Source organism: Erpetoichthys calabaricus, chromosome 4, assembly GCF_900747795.2.
Source record: "Erpetoichthys calabaricus chromosome 4, fErpCal1.3, whole genome shotgun sequence".
Taxonomy (NCBI): Eukaryota; Metazoa; Chordata; class Cladistia; order Polypteriformes; family Polypteridae; genus Erpetoichthys; species Erpetoichthys calabaricus.
In genome coordinates, this window is record NC_041397.2 from 216,995,347 (window position 1) to 217,018,201 (window position 22,855).

The following is a 22,855-nucleotide window of genomic DNA, read 5'->3' on the forward strand; positions in this document are numbered from 1 at the left end:
GTGGTGCTAGTGATGGAATGGTATGGGTATGTTTTTGTGGTACCTACAAGGTTTCTAGATATAAGAAGAGCAACTTTTCAAATAAACAAGATATCTGACATCCAGGTACATCCCTTCAACGCAGCAGTGTGCCCTTCTCTTAATAGACTTTTATAGTAGGATAATGTCAATTGCCACATAGACAGAAACAAGTTAGAATATTCTAGGAATGTGGTAGCTGAAATCAGTTCTGAAGTGGCAGGACCAGGCCAAGGGAATGCCCACATAACACCTGCCTGCGGCAGACAGAGGGTCATTTGTGGAGAGTGGAACTGGACCATGTATCTGCCTGGGGGGGTTGCCAACCAGGATCCCAAGCTGTTTCATCACGTGGTGGGTGCGACAATGTGCTGTACCAGTGTATACTCCCCAACCTGACCTGACCTTCCCCAGTTGCCAAATCTTGATCCAATGAAGCATCAATAAGATGAGACAGAACAAGCTGTTTAGATCAGTGGTACCCCACCGTCCAGTTCCTGATAAAACAAGCAAACTAACAGAGTTGGACAAGTAGTTCTTTATGTGCTGTATAAAACACATCTTATTTGATGAAACACAAAAAGTACTTACTATACAACGAAGAGGGACAGTAACTTAGCTCAGTGATCTATTAGGCAACAGCAATTACAATATGGGTTCAATACACTTTTCAAAATATAGAAATGTGTGCCAAAATAACTTATTCTTTGCAAAAAAAAAATATACATAAAAACCACATAATGACAAAATAATATCATATTTAAAGAACATTTTCATTAATATGCAAACTAAAAACATTTGTCACAATTCTTCAAGCTACACATTAAAAGTACCTTATATAAAAAAACTAAGAAGTGCATCCTCATAGAAAAAGTATCAGCAGTAATTTATTCACCAATACAAGTTAAAATGTTTACCTTACCTTATTTAAGAACAAAATGGGGTGAAATTGGGTCAGCTTTACTTATAGTGCATACGGAAAGTATTCACAGCGCATCACTTTTTCCACATTTTGTTCCAAAATGGATTAAATTCATTTTTTTCTCAGAATTCTACACACAACACCCCATAATGACAACGTGAAAAAAGTTTATTTGAGGTTTTTGCAAATTTATTAAAAATAAAAAAAACTGAGAAATCATATGTACATAAGTATTCACAGCCTTTGCTCAATACTTTGTCGATGCACCTTTGGCAGCAATTACAGCCTCAAGTCTTTTTGAATATGATGCCACAAGCTTGGCACACCTATCCTTGGCCAGTTTCGCCCATTCTTCTTTGTAGCACCTTTCAAGCTCCATCAGGATGAATGAGAAGCATTGGTGCACAGCCATTTTAAGATCTCTCCAGAGATGTTCAATCGGATTCAAGTATGGGCTCTGGCTGGGCCACTCAAGGACATTCACAGAGTTGTCCTGAAACCACTCCTTTGATATCTTGGCTGTGTGCTTAGGGTCATTGTCCTGCTGAAAGATGAATCGTCGCCCCAGTCTGAGGTCAAGAGCGCTCTGGAGCAGGTTTTCATCCAGAATGTCTCTGTACATTGCTGCAGTCATCTTTCCCTTTATCCTGACTAGTCTCCCAGTCCCTGCCGCTGAAAAACATCCCCACAGCATGATGCTGCCAACACCATGCTTCACTGTAGGGATGGTATTGGCCTGGTGATGAGCGGTGCCTGGTTTCCTCCAAACATGACGCCCGGCATTCACACCAAAGAGTTCAATCTTTGTCTCATCAGACCAGAGAATTTTCTTTCTCGTGGTCTGAGAGTCCTTCAGGTGCCTTTTAGCAAACTCCAGGCGGGCTGCCATGTGCCTTTTACTAAGGAGTGGCTTCCGTCTGGCCACACTACCATACAGGCCTGATTGGTGGATTGCTGCAGAGATGGTTGTCCTTCTGGAAGGTTCTCCTCTCTCCACAGAGGACCTCTGGAGCTCTGACAGAGTGACCATCGGGATCTTGGTCACCTCCCTGACTAAGGCCCTTCTCCCCTGATCGCTCAGTTTAGATGGCCAGCCAGCTCTAGGAAAAGTCCTGGTGGTTTCGAACTTCTTCCACTTATGGATGATGGAGGCCACTGTGCTCATTGGGACCTTCAAAGCAACAGAAATGTTTCTGTAACCTTCCCCAGATTTGTGCCTCGAGACAATCCTGTCTCAGAGGTCTACAGACAATTCTTTTGACTTTCTTTTGACTGTCAACTGTGGGACCTTATATAGACAGGTGTGTGCCTTTCCAAATCATGTCCAATCAACTGAATTTACCACAGGTGGACTCCAGTGAAGCGGCAGAAACATCTCAAGGATGATCAGAGGAAACAGGATGCACCGGAGCTCAATTTTGAGCTTCATGGCAAAGGCTGTGAATACTTATGTACATGTGCTTTCTCAATTTTTTTATTTTTAATAAATTTGCAAAATCCTCAAGTAAACTTTTTTCACGTTGTCATTATGGGGTGTTGTGTGTAGAATTCTGAGGAAAAAAATTAATTTAATCCATTTTGGAATAAGGCTGTAATTTAACAAAATGTGGAAAAAGTGATGCGCTGTGAATACTTTCTGGATGCACTGTAACAGTTAACCAAACTAATCATATATAGACTAAAGTGGTTTTTAAATCTTCTTATGTTTATAAGTTATACTGCAGTCTTCACTGGAGAGATAAATCACACTGTTCTAAACTACAAAGCTTGAAACATATTCTAATATTGAGACTGACAGTGACAAAATATATTGTTGAATGTTTGTGGGTATAACTTTTTGCTTTATGCATATGGACAATGTAAAAGCAAAGACAACATAAGTTGTTAAAGGATGCCTTTTTGCCCCAAAGACTGTCACACATTAATATTTTGACTTAAAATGTTCAGTCTACACAGACCTAAAGCTCAATGTGACTTATTTTAAACAGTAAAGCCCCACCACTACACAATAACCTATATGGAGGAATACCATTTTTTATTCTGTGTTTTACAGCATATGAGTAGATTATGACTCAATTTAAAATATAATGGTGTAGTCTTTTTCCTGCTTAATGCCTTTTCAGATAAAGGCAAGAAATTTGGTTTATTTTTGTATATAGTCAGTATGATGCTCCTCAATTTCCCAAAACCACTAAAATCATTCAGTAATTTATGTAGTGAAAAGTCAAGCAAAATGACACCTTTTACTTGGCTAACTAAAAAGATTACAATATGCAAGCTTTCGAGGCAACTCAGGCCCCTTCTTCAGGCAAGATATGAAAGTCATTGCTGAAATGAACATATAAGTCATGAAGTACATGAGCAGAAAATGTTACAGTTAAATACCGTACATGTTTTTACAAAAAAAAAAGTTCAGAGAGATTGCAAATTGATTCAGTATTTCTTTTTTCAGATTTACTATCTACATTTTTTTTGTTATGATTATGATGGATAGTTTTGCAGAATTGCTGCTACTTTATTTTAGTATTGATTGTCTGTTTTACTAGATGAAAACACAAAGGGAGAAGCATTAATGTAATCTGTTTCTCAAAAAAAACAAACGCACATAGACACACACAAAGTGAGTCACAGGTTAAGCAGGTGCAGCTCATTATACAGTTAAAAGATTACATCTTTATTTTTTACGTAACCTGCACACCGGCTGCTTTAGGAAACCCAGTAAACAGCAGGTGGAGTACTGGAACTAACAGGGCTAGAACTTGTTAAAAAAAGGAATCTGGATTTTACCATATGCCATATAGAACTGAATTAATACAATGATTACTCGTAGATTTATACTACTACATGTTATATATATTAGACAGAGTCACACACATGCGCATGGGAGGCAACTAAAGGGCTTGAGTAAGGGCAGTTCTGAGACATACCGGGATGTGGCAGAGTGCACTGACTCTTTTTCTCCCTTGCCTGCAGACCATTCACGGAAGATCCCACCTGGTCCTCTTGACGTCACTTCCGGGACCGAGCCAATGGAAGGAGACCTTGCCGGCTCCGGCCCCTGTGATGTCACGTCCGGGCTCGCACCAATGACAGAAGACCTTCATGAGCCCAACCCCTTTGACTTCACTTCCTGTCTTCCCCTTTAAAAGCCTCCACCTTTTCCCTGTTCCCTCAGTTCTGTTTTGGACTCGGTTTTGTGCACATCAGTGCTGAATTCATTTGTTCGACTTTGCAGCCAGGAAATTAATTACACGGGTGGCTGCCCCAAACCTTTTCACGACTCTTATGTCTGGTTTTTGTGACATTGGCGTAGTCGGCAGGATGGAGAAGTCCCAGAAGAGACGGGGACAGAACCTGCAATACACCCTGGTGGGAGCGTACGGGGGCCGAGTATTCAGGCGGGGAGGGTATCCCGTGGTTTGGAGTGACCCGGTACAAGCTCTGTGCCCGGCATGCTTCACTAGGCAACCTAAGCAGGCCAGGGAGTGTGCGGGAGGGGCTCACAGACTTGGGCTGCTCCAGAAGGGGGAGGCAAAAGGGGCTTGTTATGCTCTCTCGGAGGAGAGTGCCCGCCTCCCTGTGAAGCCAGAGCCCCGATTTCCACCTCGGGGTGCCCCAGACGGGCAGGTGAATAGAGTGAAAATCTGGAGGTTTGACCCAAAACGAGCCCTCCCACATAATAGAGCAGGTGGCCTGCTACCTGCTCCTGAAAACACTACCCCGTGGCTTCACCCAGCCGGTCTGGGGTAAACAATTCCATAATATGGCAGAGCTCATAGAGCTCGTAGAGACACAAAGGACGGCCTCGCAATCTGGGTGAGCTGAAAGGTCCCTTAGTCAAACTCGACCAGAGTACGTCCCAAAACCTAGCCCCCCCCCCGTACAATCCAGAGCTTGTGCCGACGTCCCCAGAGTTGCGGGCGTGCAAACCGCTTGGGAGCAAGGAGGAATGCAGGTGGAGGGGAAGGAGGGGTTGGTGTGCTCTGACTAACCCGTTGGCAGTCCCACACACAGGTGTGGTGATGGTAAACGGGCACAAAACTACTGCTTTGTTCGATTCCAGCAGCAACATTTCCATTGTTGCCCGCCGATTTGTGTTACTGCGACAATGGTTATCATTTGAGACCAGTATAACCTGTGTCCTGCGGTGGGTTGGCACCCTGCACGGGATTGGTTCCCTGCCTTGTGCCCTGTGTTGGCTGGGATTGGCTCCAGCAGACCCCCGTGACCCTGTGTTCGGATTCAGCGGGTTGGAAAATGGATGGATGGATGGATAACCTGTGTCCACGGAGAAATCCGCTGGTACAGGTCCGCCTGTTGTGTCATCAGCTACGGAGGATCGATTCAGAAATTAACCGTGGCGGTCCTTCCAGATCCTCCACACCCGGATCTCAAGCTGCCTCCATGCCGTGTAACCAGCCGGCAGAGAGAGACGAAGTGGCCGCCTTCAGTGACGTGGCAATTCCCGGACCGTCCCGTGCCGATACGTCATCCACCAGCGGCAAGATGGAACGGGATGAAACCACGCCCCTTGAGGTCGTCCAAGACCCTCTCTCCCTTTTGCGGTTTCAATTTAGAGAGACGCCAGCTTCTTTTAAAAGGGAGCAGTGGAATGACGACTTCCTTAAGTTTGCCAAAAATGCGGTAGCCCTGGTCAACGGCCAGCGCACTAACCAGTTGATGCCACAGGGTCCTCACTTTGTGCTAGAAAATGACCTACTCTATCGCGTAGCTGAGCATGACGGGCAGGACAGAAGGCTACTGCTAATCCCACGGACCTTCCGGCGGCAGGTCTGGGAATTAGCACATTCCCACCTCCTAGGTGGCCATTTGGGCACCGAGAAAACCATGGAGCGGATCAAGCTCCGTTTCTACTGGCTGGGAATCAATGAGGATGTTCGTCGCTTTTGCACTTCCTGCCCGGAGTGTCAATTGCGACAGATTCCTAGAAAGGACCGTGCTCCTCTCATTCCTATTCCCCTGATTGATGTTCCCTATCACAGAATTGGGATCGATTTAGTCGGCCTTCTAGAGCCCTCAGCTTGAGGACACAAGTACATCCTAGTCCTTGTGGATTATGCTACCAAATACCCCGAAGCTGTTCCGTTGTGCTCAGCCACTTTCAAAGCCATCGCACGGGAATTACTAGGGGTCTCTGCGCGTGTGGGCATCCCCAAGGAAGTCTTGACGGACCAGGGGACACCTTTTACCTCGGAGACGTTCAAGAAGACTTCCAAGTTACTGAAAATAAAGCATTTAAAGACCGCGGTGTATCACCCTTAAACCGACGGTTTGGTAGAAAGGTTCAATCAGACTCTCAAACAAATGCTGCGTAAGATGGTCAGCAAGGATGGAAGGAACTGGGATCAGCTCCTCCCCCTCGTCCTTTTTGCCTATCGGGAAGTCCCACAAGACTCCACGGGGTTCTCCCCTTTTGAATTACTGTATGGGCGACAACCCCGGGGTATATTATATATCTTAAAAGAAGGATGGGAAGAAGAGGCTCTTCCCTCTACAAATATATTGGAATATATCATCCAATTACGCGATAGATTTGGTAAGATTCGGCCCCTCCTTAAAAGTCACACGGAAGAGGCTCAAGCAGCACAGGTCCATTATTACAACCGTGGCACTGCGCTCCGGGAGTTCCGCCCGGGAGGTCGTGTCATGGTCCTAGTACCTACCTCCCACTCTAAGTTGCTTGCCCATTGGCAAGGCCCATACAAAGTTAAGGAGAGGAAAGGACTCGTCGACTATTTGGTGAGTCAACGCAATCGTCGGCCGAGGGAGTGGGTTTTTAATGTAAACCTGCTGAAACCATGGAAGGACAGGGATCCCGATCCCTCCTCCGGTCAGCCCCGCTCACTCTTTGCTCACACGGCTAGCCTTAACTTCGGTGCGGATTTAAGTCCCAGACAACGACAGGAGCTGGAAACAGTTATCCTGTCTGTCCAGGAGGTAGTGAGTGAAAACTCCGGACGGACATTTCTGGTTGAGCTCGACATTGTGACAGATCCTGGGGTTATAGTCCGAGAATGTCTGTATCATCTTCCCAAGGCAAAAAGGGCTGAAGTGGAGCTTGAGATCAAAAACATGCTGGAACTAGGTATTTTTGAGGAAAGTCATAGTCCCTGGTCCAGCCCAATTGTGTTGGTCGCTAAGCCTGACGGGAGTTGGAGGTTTTGCAATGACTTCCGTCGGCTTAATCAGGTCTCCCAATTTGATGCTTAGCCAATGCCACAAGTGGACAACCTCCTCGAGAGGCTTGGACAGGCTCAGTATTTGACCACACTGGACATGACAAAGGGGTACTGGCAGGTTCCTTTAACGGACTCCGCAAAGGTTAAGACCGCGTTTAGCATCCCCAGCGGACACTGGCAGTATCGTGTCCTTCCATTTCAGTTACACGGGGCTCCAGCTACCTTCCAGCGTCTGGTGGACAAAGTGCTCAGGCCTCATAACTCATACAGTGCTGCCTATCTGGATGACATGGTCATCTATTCCAGCATGTGGTTGGAACACCTACAGCAGGTAAAAGCTGTATTGCGGATACTTGGTGAGGCTGGACTTCGGATTAATCCCAAGAAATGTTTCTTTGGATTGAGCGAAGCCAAGTATTTAGGCTACCTGGTGGGTTGGGGTACCGTGAAGCCACAGTGCTCCAAAGTAGATGCCATTTTGAAATGGCCCCGTCCGCGAACCAAGCAGCAGGTCCAAGCCTTTCTCGGGTTATCGGGGTACTACTGCCGGTTTGTGCCCTGGTTCTCAGAGAGAGCGGCGCCCTTGACTGATTTGACAAAGACGAAGGCCCCAAACATTGTGGTATGGACTGAAAAGACGGGGGCTGCATTTACTGACTTGAAACAGGCCCTTATGTCCGCACCTATTTTGAAAGCTCCTAACTTTTCCTTACCTTTCATCCTCCAGACAGGCGCTTTGGACACAGGCCTGGGGGCCGTGCTGAGCCAAAACGTCAATGGTGCGGAACACCCCATTATGTTCCTGAGCCAGAAACTGTTGGACCGGGAGACCAGGTACGCGGCGGTGGAGAGAGAGGCTTTGGCGATTAAATGGGCAACTACTCAGCTGAGGTACTACCTGCTGGGCCGGGAATTCACCCTTGTCATGGACCACGCCCTTTTACAGTGGATGGCCCTGTACAAGGAGTCAAATCCGCGGGTCACCAGGTGGTTTCTTGACCTACAGCCATACAAGTTTTCACTCGTTTATCGTTGGGGCACTTTTCACGCCAACGCTGATGCCCTTTCTTGGGTTCACGACCTCTCGGTCAGGGTCGCCTGACCCGACGGGTCTGGGCTGAGGGGGGGCCTTCTCACACATGTGCGCATGGGAGGCAGCTAAACGGCTTGAGTAAGGGCACTTCCGAGACATACCGGGATGTGGCAGAGTGCACTGACTCTTTTTCTCCCTTGCCTGCAGACCATTCACGGGAGATCCCACCTGGTCCTCTTGACGTCACTTCCGGGACCGAGCCAATGGACGGAGACCTTGCCGGCTCTGGCCCCTGTGATGTCACGTCCGGGCTCGCACCAATGACAAAAGACCTTCATGAGCCCGACCCCTCTGACTTCACTTCCTGTCTTCCCCTTTAAAAGCCTCCACCTTTTCCCTGTTCCCTCAGTTCTGTTTGGGACTTGGTTTTGTGCACATCAGTGCTGAATTCATTTGTTCGACTTTGCAGCCAGGAAATTAATTACATGGGTGGCTGCCCCAAACCTTTTCACATCTCTTATGTCTGGTTTTTGTGACAACAGACATATTGATTGCAGACACATTTTTATTTCAAGTGGCGGAAAACTGATCAGATATTAATTTTGTTATTTTCTAGGATATCATAAATGAGGAAGAATATTGTATTGTAAATAATATTTAAATACAGTTAAACACATTCATCCTGAAGCTGTTACTTAAATCTTTATGAGTACTTTTTTCAAATGAAAGCAATCAAATTGCACTAAATTCAGGCAGACAATGTTCCTTCCAGCTTATATTTTATATTATAAAAGAGAAAAATATTCCAAAGATAGATATTTCCACTGCATGTTATGTATAGAAGTGCAAGAATGCAATTCAAAGAAGGCAACTAATGATGGTACACTGTATATGTTAGTAAACCCAATTGTTATGCTTTCATTAGCAAATGCAAAAAACAAAATAAGTTTAACATCCATCGTTTTGTCAAAAAGTTGAGTAATAAAAAATTTCACAGGGCCTTTGCTTACATTTCTAAACGGGATTGTAGCAAGGAAAGACGGTCTTCCCTTAGGCTTCCACCACAGAGCTCTCCAATTCCAGGAACAAGTAGATCAACAGCCGCTACCTGAAGCAGAACCATAATTATTTCTTAATAAGTAACACTTGATTAAAAAAACACATTAATGTAAAATTATTTAATACCTAATAATTATTCTTAAAAAACGAGAACACTTTCATATATTATAAACTATCAAAATATAATAAAACATTTTAAATTCAAAATGGAAATAATTAAAAAGAAGACCAAAGTACTTTTAAGCCAGAACAACCAAAAGGGTTGCTCCAAGAGTTAAACAGTTAAATTAATTAAAAGAAAGTGGCATATTTTAATAACACATTTGCAATATACAGTATACTGTATTGTAAACTCATATGCAAACCTAAGACCAACAAAAAAAAACTCTTAAAACATCATATCTTTGCACAAAGTGTGTTTTGATAATAATTTTGAAAATACAAAAATATATCTTAATGTTGGGGAAAAAATTAATTGACAACTGACTGTGGGAGGGGAACAATGAAACTATCAACTAATATTCTGAGAAGAAAAGTAGACTCCTATCATTTCTAATATGAAAATAATCTGTTGGTGAAAATAAACCATATTAAAAGTGTTTCTTGAAAATATTGCAAATAAAATGGAAAAAAGTAACAACAACCTAGTCAGGTAGGCAAACTTAGGTCTGAAGACTTTGCAAACAAACACCCTCAAAACAATGAAGGGAGTAAAAATTTAAAAGTGTGAACAGAACAAAAAATTTACAATTATCTATATATACAATTCTCTAAGCCGCAGCCAGAGCGGCACGACACCCATGAAAGCACGCAGGAAGGAGCCACGCCCACACCCATGAAAACACGCAGGAAGGAGCCACGCCCACACCCATGAAAGCACGCAGGAAAGAGCAACGCCCACCAACTCTAAGACCATTGGATATGATGAAAACTCACAGAGCCACGCCCACCAACTCGGACGCGACGCCTCAGAAAACACGCCGTCATTTCTGTTTGTCTGTGCTACAGTCCGCATGCAGCTCTGAGCCACGTTGACTTTTCGGTTATGACGCATGACTGCGTGCAACATTGCAAACTGTTTTACACGCTACATACAGCAATTCGCATCCGTGACAAACATGTGTCTTCTTAGATGGTCCTGCAGGAACATGGAAAACGTTTCCCCACCCACCAACACTCTTTATTCCCCGGCCCACATCCACCGCATCCGTGACAAACATGCATCTTCTTAGATGGTCCTGCTGGAACACAGAAAACGTTTCCCCGCCCACCAAAGCAGGACCATGTAAGAAGAGGCATGTTTGTCGCGGATGTGAATCGCTGAATGCAGCGTCTAAAACAGTCTGCGAGGGGTATCCCATGGGATCCTTAAAACAATCCTTTAAAACTGAGGTTAAAACACAATGAAGGAAGCAGTCTTTAAAAACCAATAAGCCCTGTGCCTCTGTTTCATTAGTGTCTCACCTGCTTCACCGATTCAGGCCCTGCAACAGTCGAGACGCTCTCTCAGCAGCTGACCTTCTCTGTGCCTGACTCCACTATAGGCTGCAACAAAATTATGAAAGTACGGGCGCATTTGTTTCACACAAGCTGTGTGTGTGGGTGGGTTGGTGTTAGTTAGTTAATTAGGTACTCGAAGGATTTCAAGATTTAACATGCAAAAGCGGTAACACTGCAAAAGCAGCCCAAACCAGAAAAGACGGCTGGCAAAAAGTGTCCGACAAATTAAACGCGTGTGCATTGTACTTACTGAAAGCAGCGTTACGGATTTTGCAAATGTTCATTTTTTTCCCTCTGTTTAAAAAACATTTAAAAAGCGGCGTGATTATGCGGTGTATACTACGCCGTGGGTTGGTATGCAGCGTGTAAAACAGTTTGTTTGTTGGGGATAATTTGTCTTTTACTATTACACGAAGACAATTTCCTGTTAATACTTCGTTACATTGATATAGCGGTGTTCTCAGTATTCAAAGCGCTATCCACACAGGGAGGAACCGGGAAGCGAAACCACAATCTTCCACAGTCTCCTTACTGCAAATCAGCAGCACTACTACAGCACCACAAGGCAGTTAAAGAATACACCGGGCTCGATTTTGTTTTCACTTCTGTTTACAGAGATCGGGTCGTAGATAGAATTTTTGCAATGTTACTTTTCTTGGTGGCTTATTACATTATGGATGTTTCACATGTTCATTTTTTCTCCTGTGCTTAAAAAACATTAAAGAAGTGTTTCTCAACTGTGACTCCGGAACATCTCAGTACACAAGCTATATTAAGCGTCAACAACGAAGACTCGCTACACCTTAATCTACAAGTGCTGACACTTAGCCCTACATAGAAGTAACTTTCACCAGCGTGGCCTTCTTCATCACAGACGATCCCGCTTTCAGTCACGGACAATTATATGTTGCTCTCTCCAGAGGTCTATCTTTTCATTCACTCACAGTGGTATCCACAAACCCACCCCATTTGGACAACTGTGTCGTTCAGGAAGTGTTCACCCATCAATACATAATTATGCAGCGTATGCTACGTCGCGGGTTGGCTAGTTGTCTTTATTATGTTAAAATCTGAAATAAAACAAAGATCTTCTCAACTATATATTTTTTTTTTGTTCTTTATTTCGCCTTATACAATTTCTTGTATCAGGAATTTGTTAGTTTTTCGCATACTCCTTGGGGTCAGAGCGCAGGGTCAGCCATTGTACAGCGCCCCTGGAGCAATTACAGGTTAAGGGCCTTGCTCAAGGGCCCAGCAGAGTAGGATCTCTTTTGGCAGTGACGGGGATTTGAACCGGCATCCTTCGGGATACCAGTGCAGATCCTTAGCCTCAGAGCCACTATCTCAGGGTTGTTAAGAAAACAATTTACCATTAACACTAAAAACGTAAGTACTGTATAAAATATGGAAAAATAATGACAGCTTTACAGATGTGTACTTTTGAAACAATGAGTAGAGAGATCACAGTATATTTACATAAGGATCACAGGTTTAGTGATCAAATCTTTCTCTTAACTCACCATTTGTTTTCCTTTCACTCTGTGAAACTTCATGCATCCATTTGGTAATTGGCATCTCTGTTCTTTCCGGTCATGCTTCAAATTCCAATTTTACTGGCCATGTTTCACTCTCATACATCATACTACTCCACAGTCAACTTTCATAAACTTTATTCTTCAATGTCACAGAGACTCCTTTAGAAGTCAGAATTGGGGATAGCTCCCGAAATGTCTTCCATGCACTGCTCACACTCACTATCACTGTGTTTTCTGCACCTTCATTTGCACTCAACAGGTTACCTACTTTACAGTAGTAGCAGAACCTAAATACTTACACCAAAACAACTTCACGCACTTTCCACAAACAAAAGTGTCACTTGCCAACTGCAGACTACCCTTCACACAACAATATCTTTTATGGACCCACTTCCAAAAACTAGGCATTGGGACGAGTTTCTTGTAATACTTTTACCATACATTTTGCACAGGCTAGGCATCCACCTCTTCCATGCATTCTGCCTCATTTATCAATTTTAGGAAAAAAAAAACTTTATTAAAATTTAGTTATTTACTAAATTTAGATACACTATAGCCATTATATTTTCCATCCATCCATCCATTTTCCAACCCGCTGAATCCGAACACAGGGTCACGGGGGTCTGCTGGAGCCAATCCCAGCCAACACAGGGCACAAGGCAGGGAACCAATCCCAGGCAGGGTGCCAACCCACCGCAGGACACACACAAACACACCCACACACCAAGAACACACTAGGGCCAATTTAGAATCACCAATCCACCTAACCTGCATGTCCTTGGACTGTGGGAGGAAACCGGAGCGCCCGGAGGAAACCCACGCAGACACGGGGAGAACATGCCAACTCCACACAGGGTGGACGCTGAACCCGGGTCTCCTAACTGCGAGGCAGCAGCGCTACCACTGCGCCACCCTTATATTTTCCAGTATGGTCATATTATGAGGAATTCTCCTGCAGTGTTGAATACTCACAGACTTAAGAAATAAATACATATATTCATTCATACATACTGTATGCATACAAGTCAGGAATAATTAAAAGATGGAGTAGTAAATCATTAAAATAGTCAAATAAGAATTTTAAATAATTTTAAGCACCATACACATGTATATTTAAAACTGAATATTCACAATAATAAACCTATTTTTTAATTTACTACATCCATTATAAAAAAAAAAATCTTTGAAGGCTTGGAAGGAGACGGTATGTGATTTTCTCAGAGACACTTTAACGTCCCGCGAAAGACACTTTAATGTCCCGCGAGACAAGGCAGTGAGACAAAAGGACAGCTGCTGTACAGGTTATTAAACAATGAACATGTAGCGTGACAAGCAGAACATGCAGTTCAGCAGCAGCAAGCCAGCAGCTGATCTGACCACATCTCCTTAGCGTGCATTCAGCTCTCCCTTAGTGAGCATGCAGCCCTCCCCTTTCACAATGCAAGCAGCAGAGACGTGAAGTGGCTGGCGCATAGCACGCCTAGTCAATAATTAAATACATAGTCTTGGCTAAAGAAAACACAGATAATAGATTCAACTTTGAAACCCATTCCTTGATTCACAGGAGTGGATACCCCAATTCAAATGGTGTTTTACAACATGCGCAAAGCAAAATGCCACCTGGTCTTCTAGAGTCATATAGTACAATCACATTTGTTTTAAAATTTAAAATGCAATTTAAGGTTGCTTTTTTCTGTTAACTTAGTATAACTTGTCTTTTTTATTTTAAAATGAATCTCTCAGGTCACTGTCCTAAACAGTTTTCTGGTCTCTGCTAGTAAAACTATATTAAGAAGATTTGAAGAAGTACAATAATTAATTTTATTCCAAAAACATTTTATTTTGAGACACCTGAATTGCTAAGACTTCTTTTCAATTTACATTTTCCAAATAAATAATTAAATTTAACAAATGAGATTAATATTTGAAGTTATTAATTTCAGTTAACCAGGTATGAAAGTTACAGACAGTAAATGTTGTAGACTCCTTGAACATAAATGAAATTTACAAATGACATTAAGAAAGGTCTGTTTTTCCTCTTCTTGCAACAAACATCACAAGGTATCTAATTAAACTGATTAAACCTTTTCTTAAGCAAGAAAAACACTTACGGTATGATTAGGATGGTCTTCATTATCTCTGGCATAGAACGGCTTCAGGTTATAAGGGTAGTTGGTAACAAACAGTGGAACATTTCCACAATGCTGAACTAGATACTTTTCATGTTCACTCTGAAGATCACTTCCCCACTAAAAGTAAACAATCAAGATTAAAGCAAGCAACAATAAATCAGCTGAATATAAATATACAACTGACAACTGTATATTTAAAACTTTTGTTCAACAACTGAAGTGTAGATAGTGTATACTACAGTATAGACATTATCAGCAAAAAATCCCCAACACTCTGTTCAGATTCCATTTCTTTTTGTTGTAGCCACTTGAAATGAAGTATAAAACATTAACTTCAATGAAGTGCCAAATAACTATAGTACATCATTCAATTAATCAGACTGAAGATAAAGCAACTGTAACAAAACTTTAAAGTTAATATTAGACTCTGTTTAATTAAGTTGTAATACAGTATTGCCTAAGAGGATTCAGAGAGAAAAATAGACTAAAATATTTCAATAACGAAATTTATTTCAATAAATGCATTTTAACATGCTTCAGCATCCAAAAAAATACAACAAAAAACAAAAAAAAAATACTAGTTTTTCACAAGTGTAATGCATAGCCCAAAATGTCACTTTAAATAACACAGAAATAAAAAGCATATTGGGCTGTGAGCACCAATAGCCTATCCTGTCAGCTATACTGCTATAGGTATTTTTAATAATGGAATTAGGATCTAGAGTGAATTCAGGAAAAGCAAGCTGAAGTTGCAGCCAGGTGAGAAAGAATATAATAAATTAATCTCAGAACACTTTGACAAAAATTGAGGCAAGAGATGGAAGGGAGGACAATCAACAGCCAGAACAATGCACGTAACTGGGCAAAAACAAGAGACACACCCAGTTTCAGTTTCTTGTTAAACGCAGCCAGGTTTAAATTTAAAATCTGGTAATTAATGAAGTCCATTATACCATGTTTTCAGAGCTTTTAGAAGAAAAAAAAATACTTGCAACACCACAGAACATCCACCATAGTTGACAGTGGAGATGAAGTTCTTTTCTGTATAGCCATCATTCTTTTTATGTCAAACTCACCTTGAGTGTTTGTAGCCAAAAGACTCAATTTTTGTTTAATCTGACCATAAAGCATGGTTCCAAACAAAGTTCCAGTAGTGTTTAGCAGACTCCAGGCATTGATATTTGTAGGTAAATGACAGGAAAGGCTTTTATCTGGCATGACTCCCAAATAATCTGTTAGCATGGAGGTGGCGTCTGATGGTAGTTATGGTGACTTAGTGAATCCAAGATACTATGTCTTCTGTATTTTCACCAACAGTGAATTTCTACGGGCTCTAAGGTCAACACTGACTACTGATCTCTTAACTACAAGCCAGGAAAAAAGAGATGGATAACTTGGATGTTTTTCACAGCCAGATTCTAAACAGTATTAAAGCAACCCTATAGCTCCTGAAATCTTGCTTGGAAATCCAGACTGCTTACTCTCTGTAAGAATATAGTACTTCTACCATCTGCCGTTGCATAGTTCTCCATTTTTGTTCTAAAAATGTGTAGGGTAGGTTAGGTTCATTTATGGCTCTAAATTGGAATGGTGTAAGCAAGTATAGGAATATATGTGAGTCTGCACTATAAAGGAAAGGTACTCGTAGTTTTGGTAATTATCTTCTGCTAATTGCTGCCAAGCTTGATCAAGAAACATCAGTCTTTACATATTGTCACAGATGACTTCTGGAGGGGTACTTAAAAAAAATTGGTTTTCGATTGCACTTGTTGAGTGCTGCTTCCATTTCGAATATAAATTAATTTGGAAGAAGTGTGAATATCTCAAGAAATTTGTACAAATAGGGGTACCTGTTACGTAAAAACACCCTTCAGCCTCTGTATTGAGAACTGGTACCAAGTCAATCTGGTTCTCCATAACCATAAATTGGATAAGGCAAGTTCAAAAAATGAATGGATGTAATTTTCCAGAAGGTTTCAAAAGCAGTACACAGTACATTTAATACTTAAAACAATTTCACAATTTGTTAACTAAAGTTATATTATTTGCCAGCACGTAGGAGCCAAGTATATTCGGCGACATACATTCATTGAATGCCACAACCGGCTATTGTTGGTTCCCAGTACAATTTACCAGCACACCAAAGCTGATCAGACAGTGCTGTACATTTGTTGAGCAGCCAGCTCATGACCACTGCCGGCCCCTGCAGCCTCACTATCTCTTTGATTGAGCCGCTGCAGTAAACTAGCCTGCAATCATCAGCGTTTACCTCTGTGTGATTGCGTGCATCCAGTTCAAGCGCAGTTGGCTCATGATTTACTAAATTTTACCAATGGCGTCTGTAAGTGCCAATCATAGAAAGTTAAAGTTTTGAGTTAAACCCATATTAATGTTTGCTTTATTTGAATAGAATATAATCTCTTCCATAGTCATAGACAATGGTATAGTCTTTTCCCCCTATAAGTTAGTAAGATATAGAATCTTCTTGCTATAACTGAGAAACAGTGTGTTAATAAGCTCTTGTTGTGTTTAGAACAGGTCCCTGTAAACAGGGACTTGAAAGACCCATTTTCAACTTAGAAATGGGATAAGCATACAGTTTTCTGACCGTTTCGAAATGGTTCAGAAATTATAAGTGATTAGTAACGATTTAAGATATAACAAAATCAAGCTTAGAACTAAATTTTTCTTATTATAATTTTTTCTTTTTTTTGATATTTTAATTTTCTTTTTTTGTGTGAATGGTTTTACTTTGAAACTTAACTAAACTTTTAAAAACGAAGATATTTTGTCTGTGGAATCATTTCTGCGCGTCAGGCTTTTGTTGAATCCCATTTTTGAGTTAGAGCTGCTGAATTTTGGAAACTTTGGGAAAAATGCAGCTACAGTGTCAGTTGCACCTTGTACATATTGTTCCAGTAGTTTTTTAAGTAGCTTTTACAGTTTATTGGCAGTGTGTAAAATGATCAGTGTTGCAGTAATTGTGATGCTCTTTGCATGAAAAAAAAATGTGTTCCATTAAAACTTCACTTTTTCTTTGTGAATTGTGACGTTTACTTAAAAAGTGCAGCAAAAAAGTATTTGGCGTCCAGGAATGCATTAACCCCCGAGTATGTGGCAGTTTAAGAGTTAAAGCCCCAAGATGCCGTCAAAACGTCCTGCACATTCTAAGGCTTCTGGCAATTAAACGCACTTGTATTATGTATTATAGTACATATAGCAGTAACATTGGTATTTTACATTCTAGCACTGCGGGTGAAAAATCAGTACAGTACTGTACAGAATACGGTTTACCTTTACATTCTTTTTTTAGGTAATGTATTAAGCTGTGGTTGAAAAGAAATTTAAGTGTTTTGGGGGCATATTTAGGGTTTAAACCATAAAAATTGGCATTTTTTTAACCACATCCATAATTTGCAGTTTTTCACAATTCACAGGTGCTCTAGGAACGAAACCCCCGCGAATTTTGGGGGTGTACTGTATATATATATATATATATATATATATATATATATATATATATATATATATATATATATATATATATATATATATATTGTGGGGAACAGCCCAGACACAGACAGGTAGACATCATTTTCTACCCAACACACGTTTATTTACACTAATATATACAATATTAAATGCCACACAACCCCAAAACTCCCCCACAGTCCAGGCTAAACAACACAATGCCTCTCTTCTTCAGGCCGCCTCTTGTCTCTCCTCCAAGACATCATCCAACTTCCACCCAATTCCAGGCGGCCCCTTTTATGAGCACCCGGATATGCTCCAGGTGTGTCCCGGCAATCTCCCGCCGACACTCCCCAGTGTGGTGGAAGTGCCGGCTGCGTACCCAGAAGCACTCCGGGTGTCCCCACTCGTCTTCCCCCCAGCACTTCCTGGTGTGGCAGAAGTGCTGGGATCCAGGTTTCTCCAGGTTTCCAGGCATGGGGGCGCCCCCTGGATTTGACCACGGGCCCCTACAGGGTTGAGCTTCCCAGCTCTGTACCCGTGGCCCCCAAAGGAACCAGGGCGGTCGCCCCCTCGTGGTCTGGAGGAGGCGTCAGCCCTCCTCCGGTCTTCCTGGGCGTCCCGGCTAGGTGCCACCCCCAGCCACGTGCCACAATATCTATATAAACCGTGTATATGGTTAGCAAACAAAGGTGTTCTTTTCTTTGGTGATAAATAACTGAAATTAGATTCATAAAACATACTTGCCTCTGGTTTGAAAGCAAATGAATGAGAACAGGATTTCAAAATATGTACTGCCTCTGTATAAGTAATTCTACAAAGAAAAGCAGAACATAAAAATGAGATTTGTGTAATTGGCAAAGATTTTGCTTAGAATGTTTGAAGTCAATACTTACACTTTAAAGTCATTGTGTAGCATTCTGTCTAACTTCTCCTTTAAAATTAAACCAAAAAGAAGATTATTACTAACTCATATTACTCTCATTACAGAAAAAAAAAAATTAAAAAAAAGCAATGAAGTACTTTCCCCACCTTGTGTCCAGGAGAAACATGTTTGTGAAAAAGTGCTACATCCTCAGGACACTGGGACAGGACATTGTCAGTAACAGTTTTGAAGAGAGACTGCATAACCTAAAACCAGACAAAATTTTGTGAAATTGCCATTCGTCCATTATCAAACCCATTTAATTTCTTTCAAAATCAGGGGACAATTGCCCATCCTGGCAGCATGGCTGCAATGTAAGAACTAACCTTGGATGGGACATCATCCATACAAAGCATGATGTGAAACAAACTATCTAGAGAAATGTACTACTGTACGATAAACTGTGCATTGCGTATTCTGCTATGGTTTTGTGGTATACTAGGCCTGTTAAGAAAGCAGATTTAACAGAGGTATAGGCATCCAGCTGCACAAAACCCCCGCTTGCATTCCAAACTAAGTGACTGAACTCCACCCTGCGCCAGGATCTGAATAGACTTCACCTGATAACTAAGGTGTAAATCAGAGTTGCACTAAAATCTCTCCAAAAGTCCCTCTGCAGGCTTCTTGTGCTAGAAGTCACAAAACTGAGTCAAGCAAGGACAAAGACCTATAATTCATGGGATAATAACTAAGATGGAAAGAAGAACCCACCTATTAGAACTTACTGATTTTGTAACTGGAAGTGACTTTAATCCAATCAGGAGAAAGTTCAACTTTCCTTTAAAACCACATGCACCCACCTCTCCCAGTGGAAGCAGACTCTCTCTCTGGGATATTTGCTGGAAACTCACTGAACTCTCCAGAGGTTCTCTGAGTTCTCTGGGAACTCTCCAAAATGACTGAAAACATCTAAATCCTGATCTCAAACTAAAAGCTATGCGCCTTTTACTTATCTGAAGCCAACAAACCTTTCTATTTGTGGGCCTGAGAGCCAAGATCCTGCCTGCCAAAGTAAGTACTGAGCCCTGTCTGCTTAGGAGTAGCCACTACTTCAAGAAGGGAACTTCAGGATCTAAACTGTTTGGCCAGAATGAGTGATGCCTTTTCCCTATGAAGTGGCAAAATACAGTAGAAGGCAACATGAGGAAGAAGCAGCAGAGCACTGACAAGGATCATGCAGCAAAGAGAAAGAGTGCACTTCAACACTGGAACCAAGAGCAACAACAAAGCAACAACTCCAAACAACATTGGACATTATCCATAAAGACCTGGTATCGTAAATATCTGTACCAAGATAAAGTAGAACTCTAAATACCAGTAAACAGCCAGCCTATATGTTATGTTTCTCTGTGCTGATTGACTGCGTCCAGTTTCATATGTCAGTGTATATTTTATACTGTGTATATATATATATATATATATATATATATATATATATATATATATACAGTGATCCCTCGCTATATCGCGCTTCGCCTTTCGCGGCTTCACTCCATCGCGGATTTTATATGTAAGCATATTTAAATATATATCGCGGATTTTTCGCTGCTTCGCGGGTTTCTGCGGACAATGGGTCTTTTAATTTCTGGTAAATGCTTCCTCAGTTGGTTTGCCCAGTTGATTTCATACAAGGGACGCTATTGGCAGATGGCTGAGAAGCTATCCAGCTTACTTTCTCTCTCTCTCTCTCTCTCTTGCGCTGACGTAGGGGGGTGTGAGCAGGGGGGCTGTGTGCAGCTGCTTCCTGAAGGACATGCTGCACGGAGCTTCGCATACTTAAAAGCTCAAAGGGCACGTATTGATTTGTTTTATCTGTCTCTCTCTATCTCTGTCTATCTCTCTCTTCCTGCTCCTGACAGAGGGGGTGTGAGCTGCCGCCTTCAACAGCTTTGTACCGGCGGTGCTTCACATACTTAAAAGCCAAAAAGCCCTATTGATTTTTTTTTTGACTGCTTGCTTTGCACTCCTTTGAAAAGGAAGATATGTTTGCATTCTTTTAATTGTGAGACAGAACTGTCATCTCTGTCTTGTCATGGAGCACAGTTTAAACTTTTGAAAAAGAGACAAATGTTTGTTTGCAGTGTTTGAATAATGTTCCTGTCTCTCTACAACCTCCTGTGTTTCTGCGCAAATCTGTGACCCAAGCATGACATTCTAAAAATAACCATATAAACATATGGTTTCTACTTCGCGGATTTTCCTATTTCGCGGGTGGCTCTGGAACGCAACCCCCGCGATGGAGGAGGGATTACTGTATATGCAGTTATGATATTTATATATTCCTTATGTTTATCATGTTGATAAATATATCACCATTTTTATCAGTTACCTTGGTACTAGGGAATCCATTCCTGGGCTCCCAATTACCGGAAGCCCAGGATTCCTGGACATTTTTCATTCCTGCATTCCCGGGAATGAAACTGCTGAAATTCCCGGGTGAACGGGAATGGCCAAGTTTGCATATATAGCGTGAAAAAGTGTAAAAATCAATCAAGAAATAACAGAGTTACAGTTGAAAATAAATAAGGTGGCGCCATTGCTGCAGCTTGCACTTCATCAGACAACAGCTTTGAACAGCAACTTGAAATTGCAATGCGTCAGTCTGTTGCATCTGCATTATCTGTGCCAAGAAACTTGCCATCACAGAATGAAGGCAAGAAACTGGATGCATCAGTAAAAGCTGAAATGGCGGTGTTTCAGAGCAACCGCAAGCGCGGGGTGTTCTTTAGAACAAGTCTATCAGTATCTGATGACTGTGCCGCCTACTTCAGTGGAGGCAGAGCGTGTTTTCTCAGTGGCTGGTGTACTCTGCATGAAGGTGCGCTCTCACCTGGACGACCACACACTGGACACGTTGTGCTTTCTTTGCTCTTATTACCGCAACTAACTAGATACATGTACTTATATGACAGCATGAACTGCTTGTAGATAAGGTTAGTCTTTTATTGGTGTCAACATATTGCAGTAGTTTTATTAAAAATAAGTGTCGGTCATTCTAAAACCGTTCACATGTGAGATGCCCGTGCACTGTGACATCCCCGGGAGCCTGGGATTCCCGGGAATTCGGAAATCCTGCATGTCATTCCCGGGAATGGATTCCCTACTTGATACAAGTCTAAAGGCCAGATACATATCTCCTACAACAGAGAAAGGTAAGGTAAAGAAAGTAGGAGCCTTGACGAATTATTAGATTAATCCCATAATATTATAGCATCCTCCTAAGTGGCCATTATTAATCATCAAAATTCCTACACTACAATTTTGCCAAAAATACAATAAATGAATATATACAATTTTCTGCAATAAAATAATAATAGCTGTTTTTCTTCTTCCTGTGTGTTCAAAAAACCTATATCTTTGTGCATTCTTCAAGTAGGTGCCTTTCTGTCTTTCAAATGTAATATAGACTTAGGGATATGAGAATTAAATAAGAAGATAACTTTCACAAATGAGAAAGAACCTCAAATTTGTCCATCACACTTTTCTGGTTAGGTAACTGTTAAATTGTCCCAATATCCCATCCAGAATTTTAAAACCTCATCAAAGTTTCTGCTTCAGCAGCATACCTCAATATTATTTCGTCAAGGTTCCCATGATTATTTATGTGAAGTAGTGCTTCCGGGCTTCATTTTTAAACACACTCCTCTTTAACTTCTACTGGTGCCCTCCACTACATGATTCACTACTTACTGAAAAAAATTCTGAAAGATCAATTTCATGAACACCTTTGAGAATTTGGTTGTTCTGAATTAGGCCTGCATATAGGTTTAGGTTTAGGTTTCTTTATTTAGTCATGTTTACACATATGTATAGCCTTATATATAGCATATAGCCTTTTCTGTGCAAAACTAAACAAGAAACCTGTATAAGCAGGACATGGCCTAGGACAGGGGTATTCAACTAAGATCTAAAGAGTTCCAATTAGAGAAAATTTCTTGAAGCAACGGTCCGGAAGATCACGTTGTCTAACTATTAAGTATCGTATAAATTTAGGTAGCCTAGTAGTTGAATCAGCATCTGCATGTAATCAATACCAGACTTTTATATCAAATGAGTTCAG

The 22,855-nt window shown here is 41.7% G+C and overlaps 1 protein-coding gene across 2 annotated transcripts in view; it reads right to left on the bottom strand.

Annotated features, from left to right (window-relative positions):
- Window positions 1-22,855, bottom strand: part of nars2 (asparaginyl-tRNA synthetase 2, mitochondrial) — a 104,371-nt gene that overhangs the window by 20,059 nt on the left and 61,457 nt on the right. For both annotated transcript variants that reach the window (XM_028800305.2, XM_028800304.2), the window contains 5 exons: window positions 18,903-19,001; window positions 18,767-18,804; window positions 18,618-18,684; window positions 14,379-14,516; window positions 9,184-9,281 (listed from right to left, as the gene is read on the bottom strand). In XM_028800305.2, coding sequence (XP_028656138.1) covers window positions 9,184-9,281; window positions 14,379-14,516; window positions 18,618-18,684; window positions 18,767-18,804; window positions 18,903-19,001 — 440 coding nt within the window. The remainder of the gene's footprint in view (window positions 1-9,183; window positions 9,282-14,378; window positions 14,517-18,617; window positions 18,685-18,766; window positions 18,805-18,902; window positions 19,002-22,855) is intronic.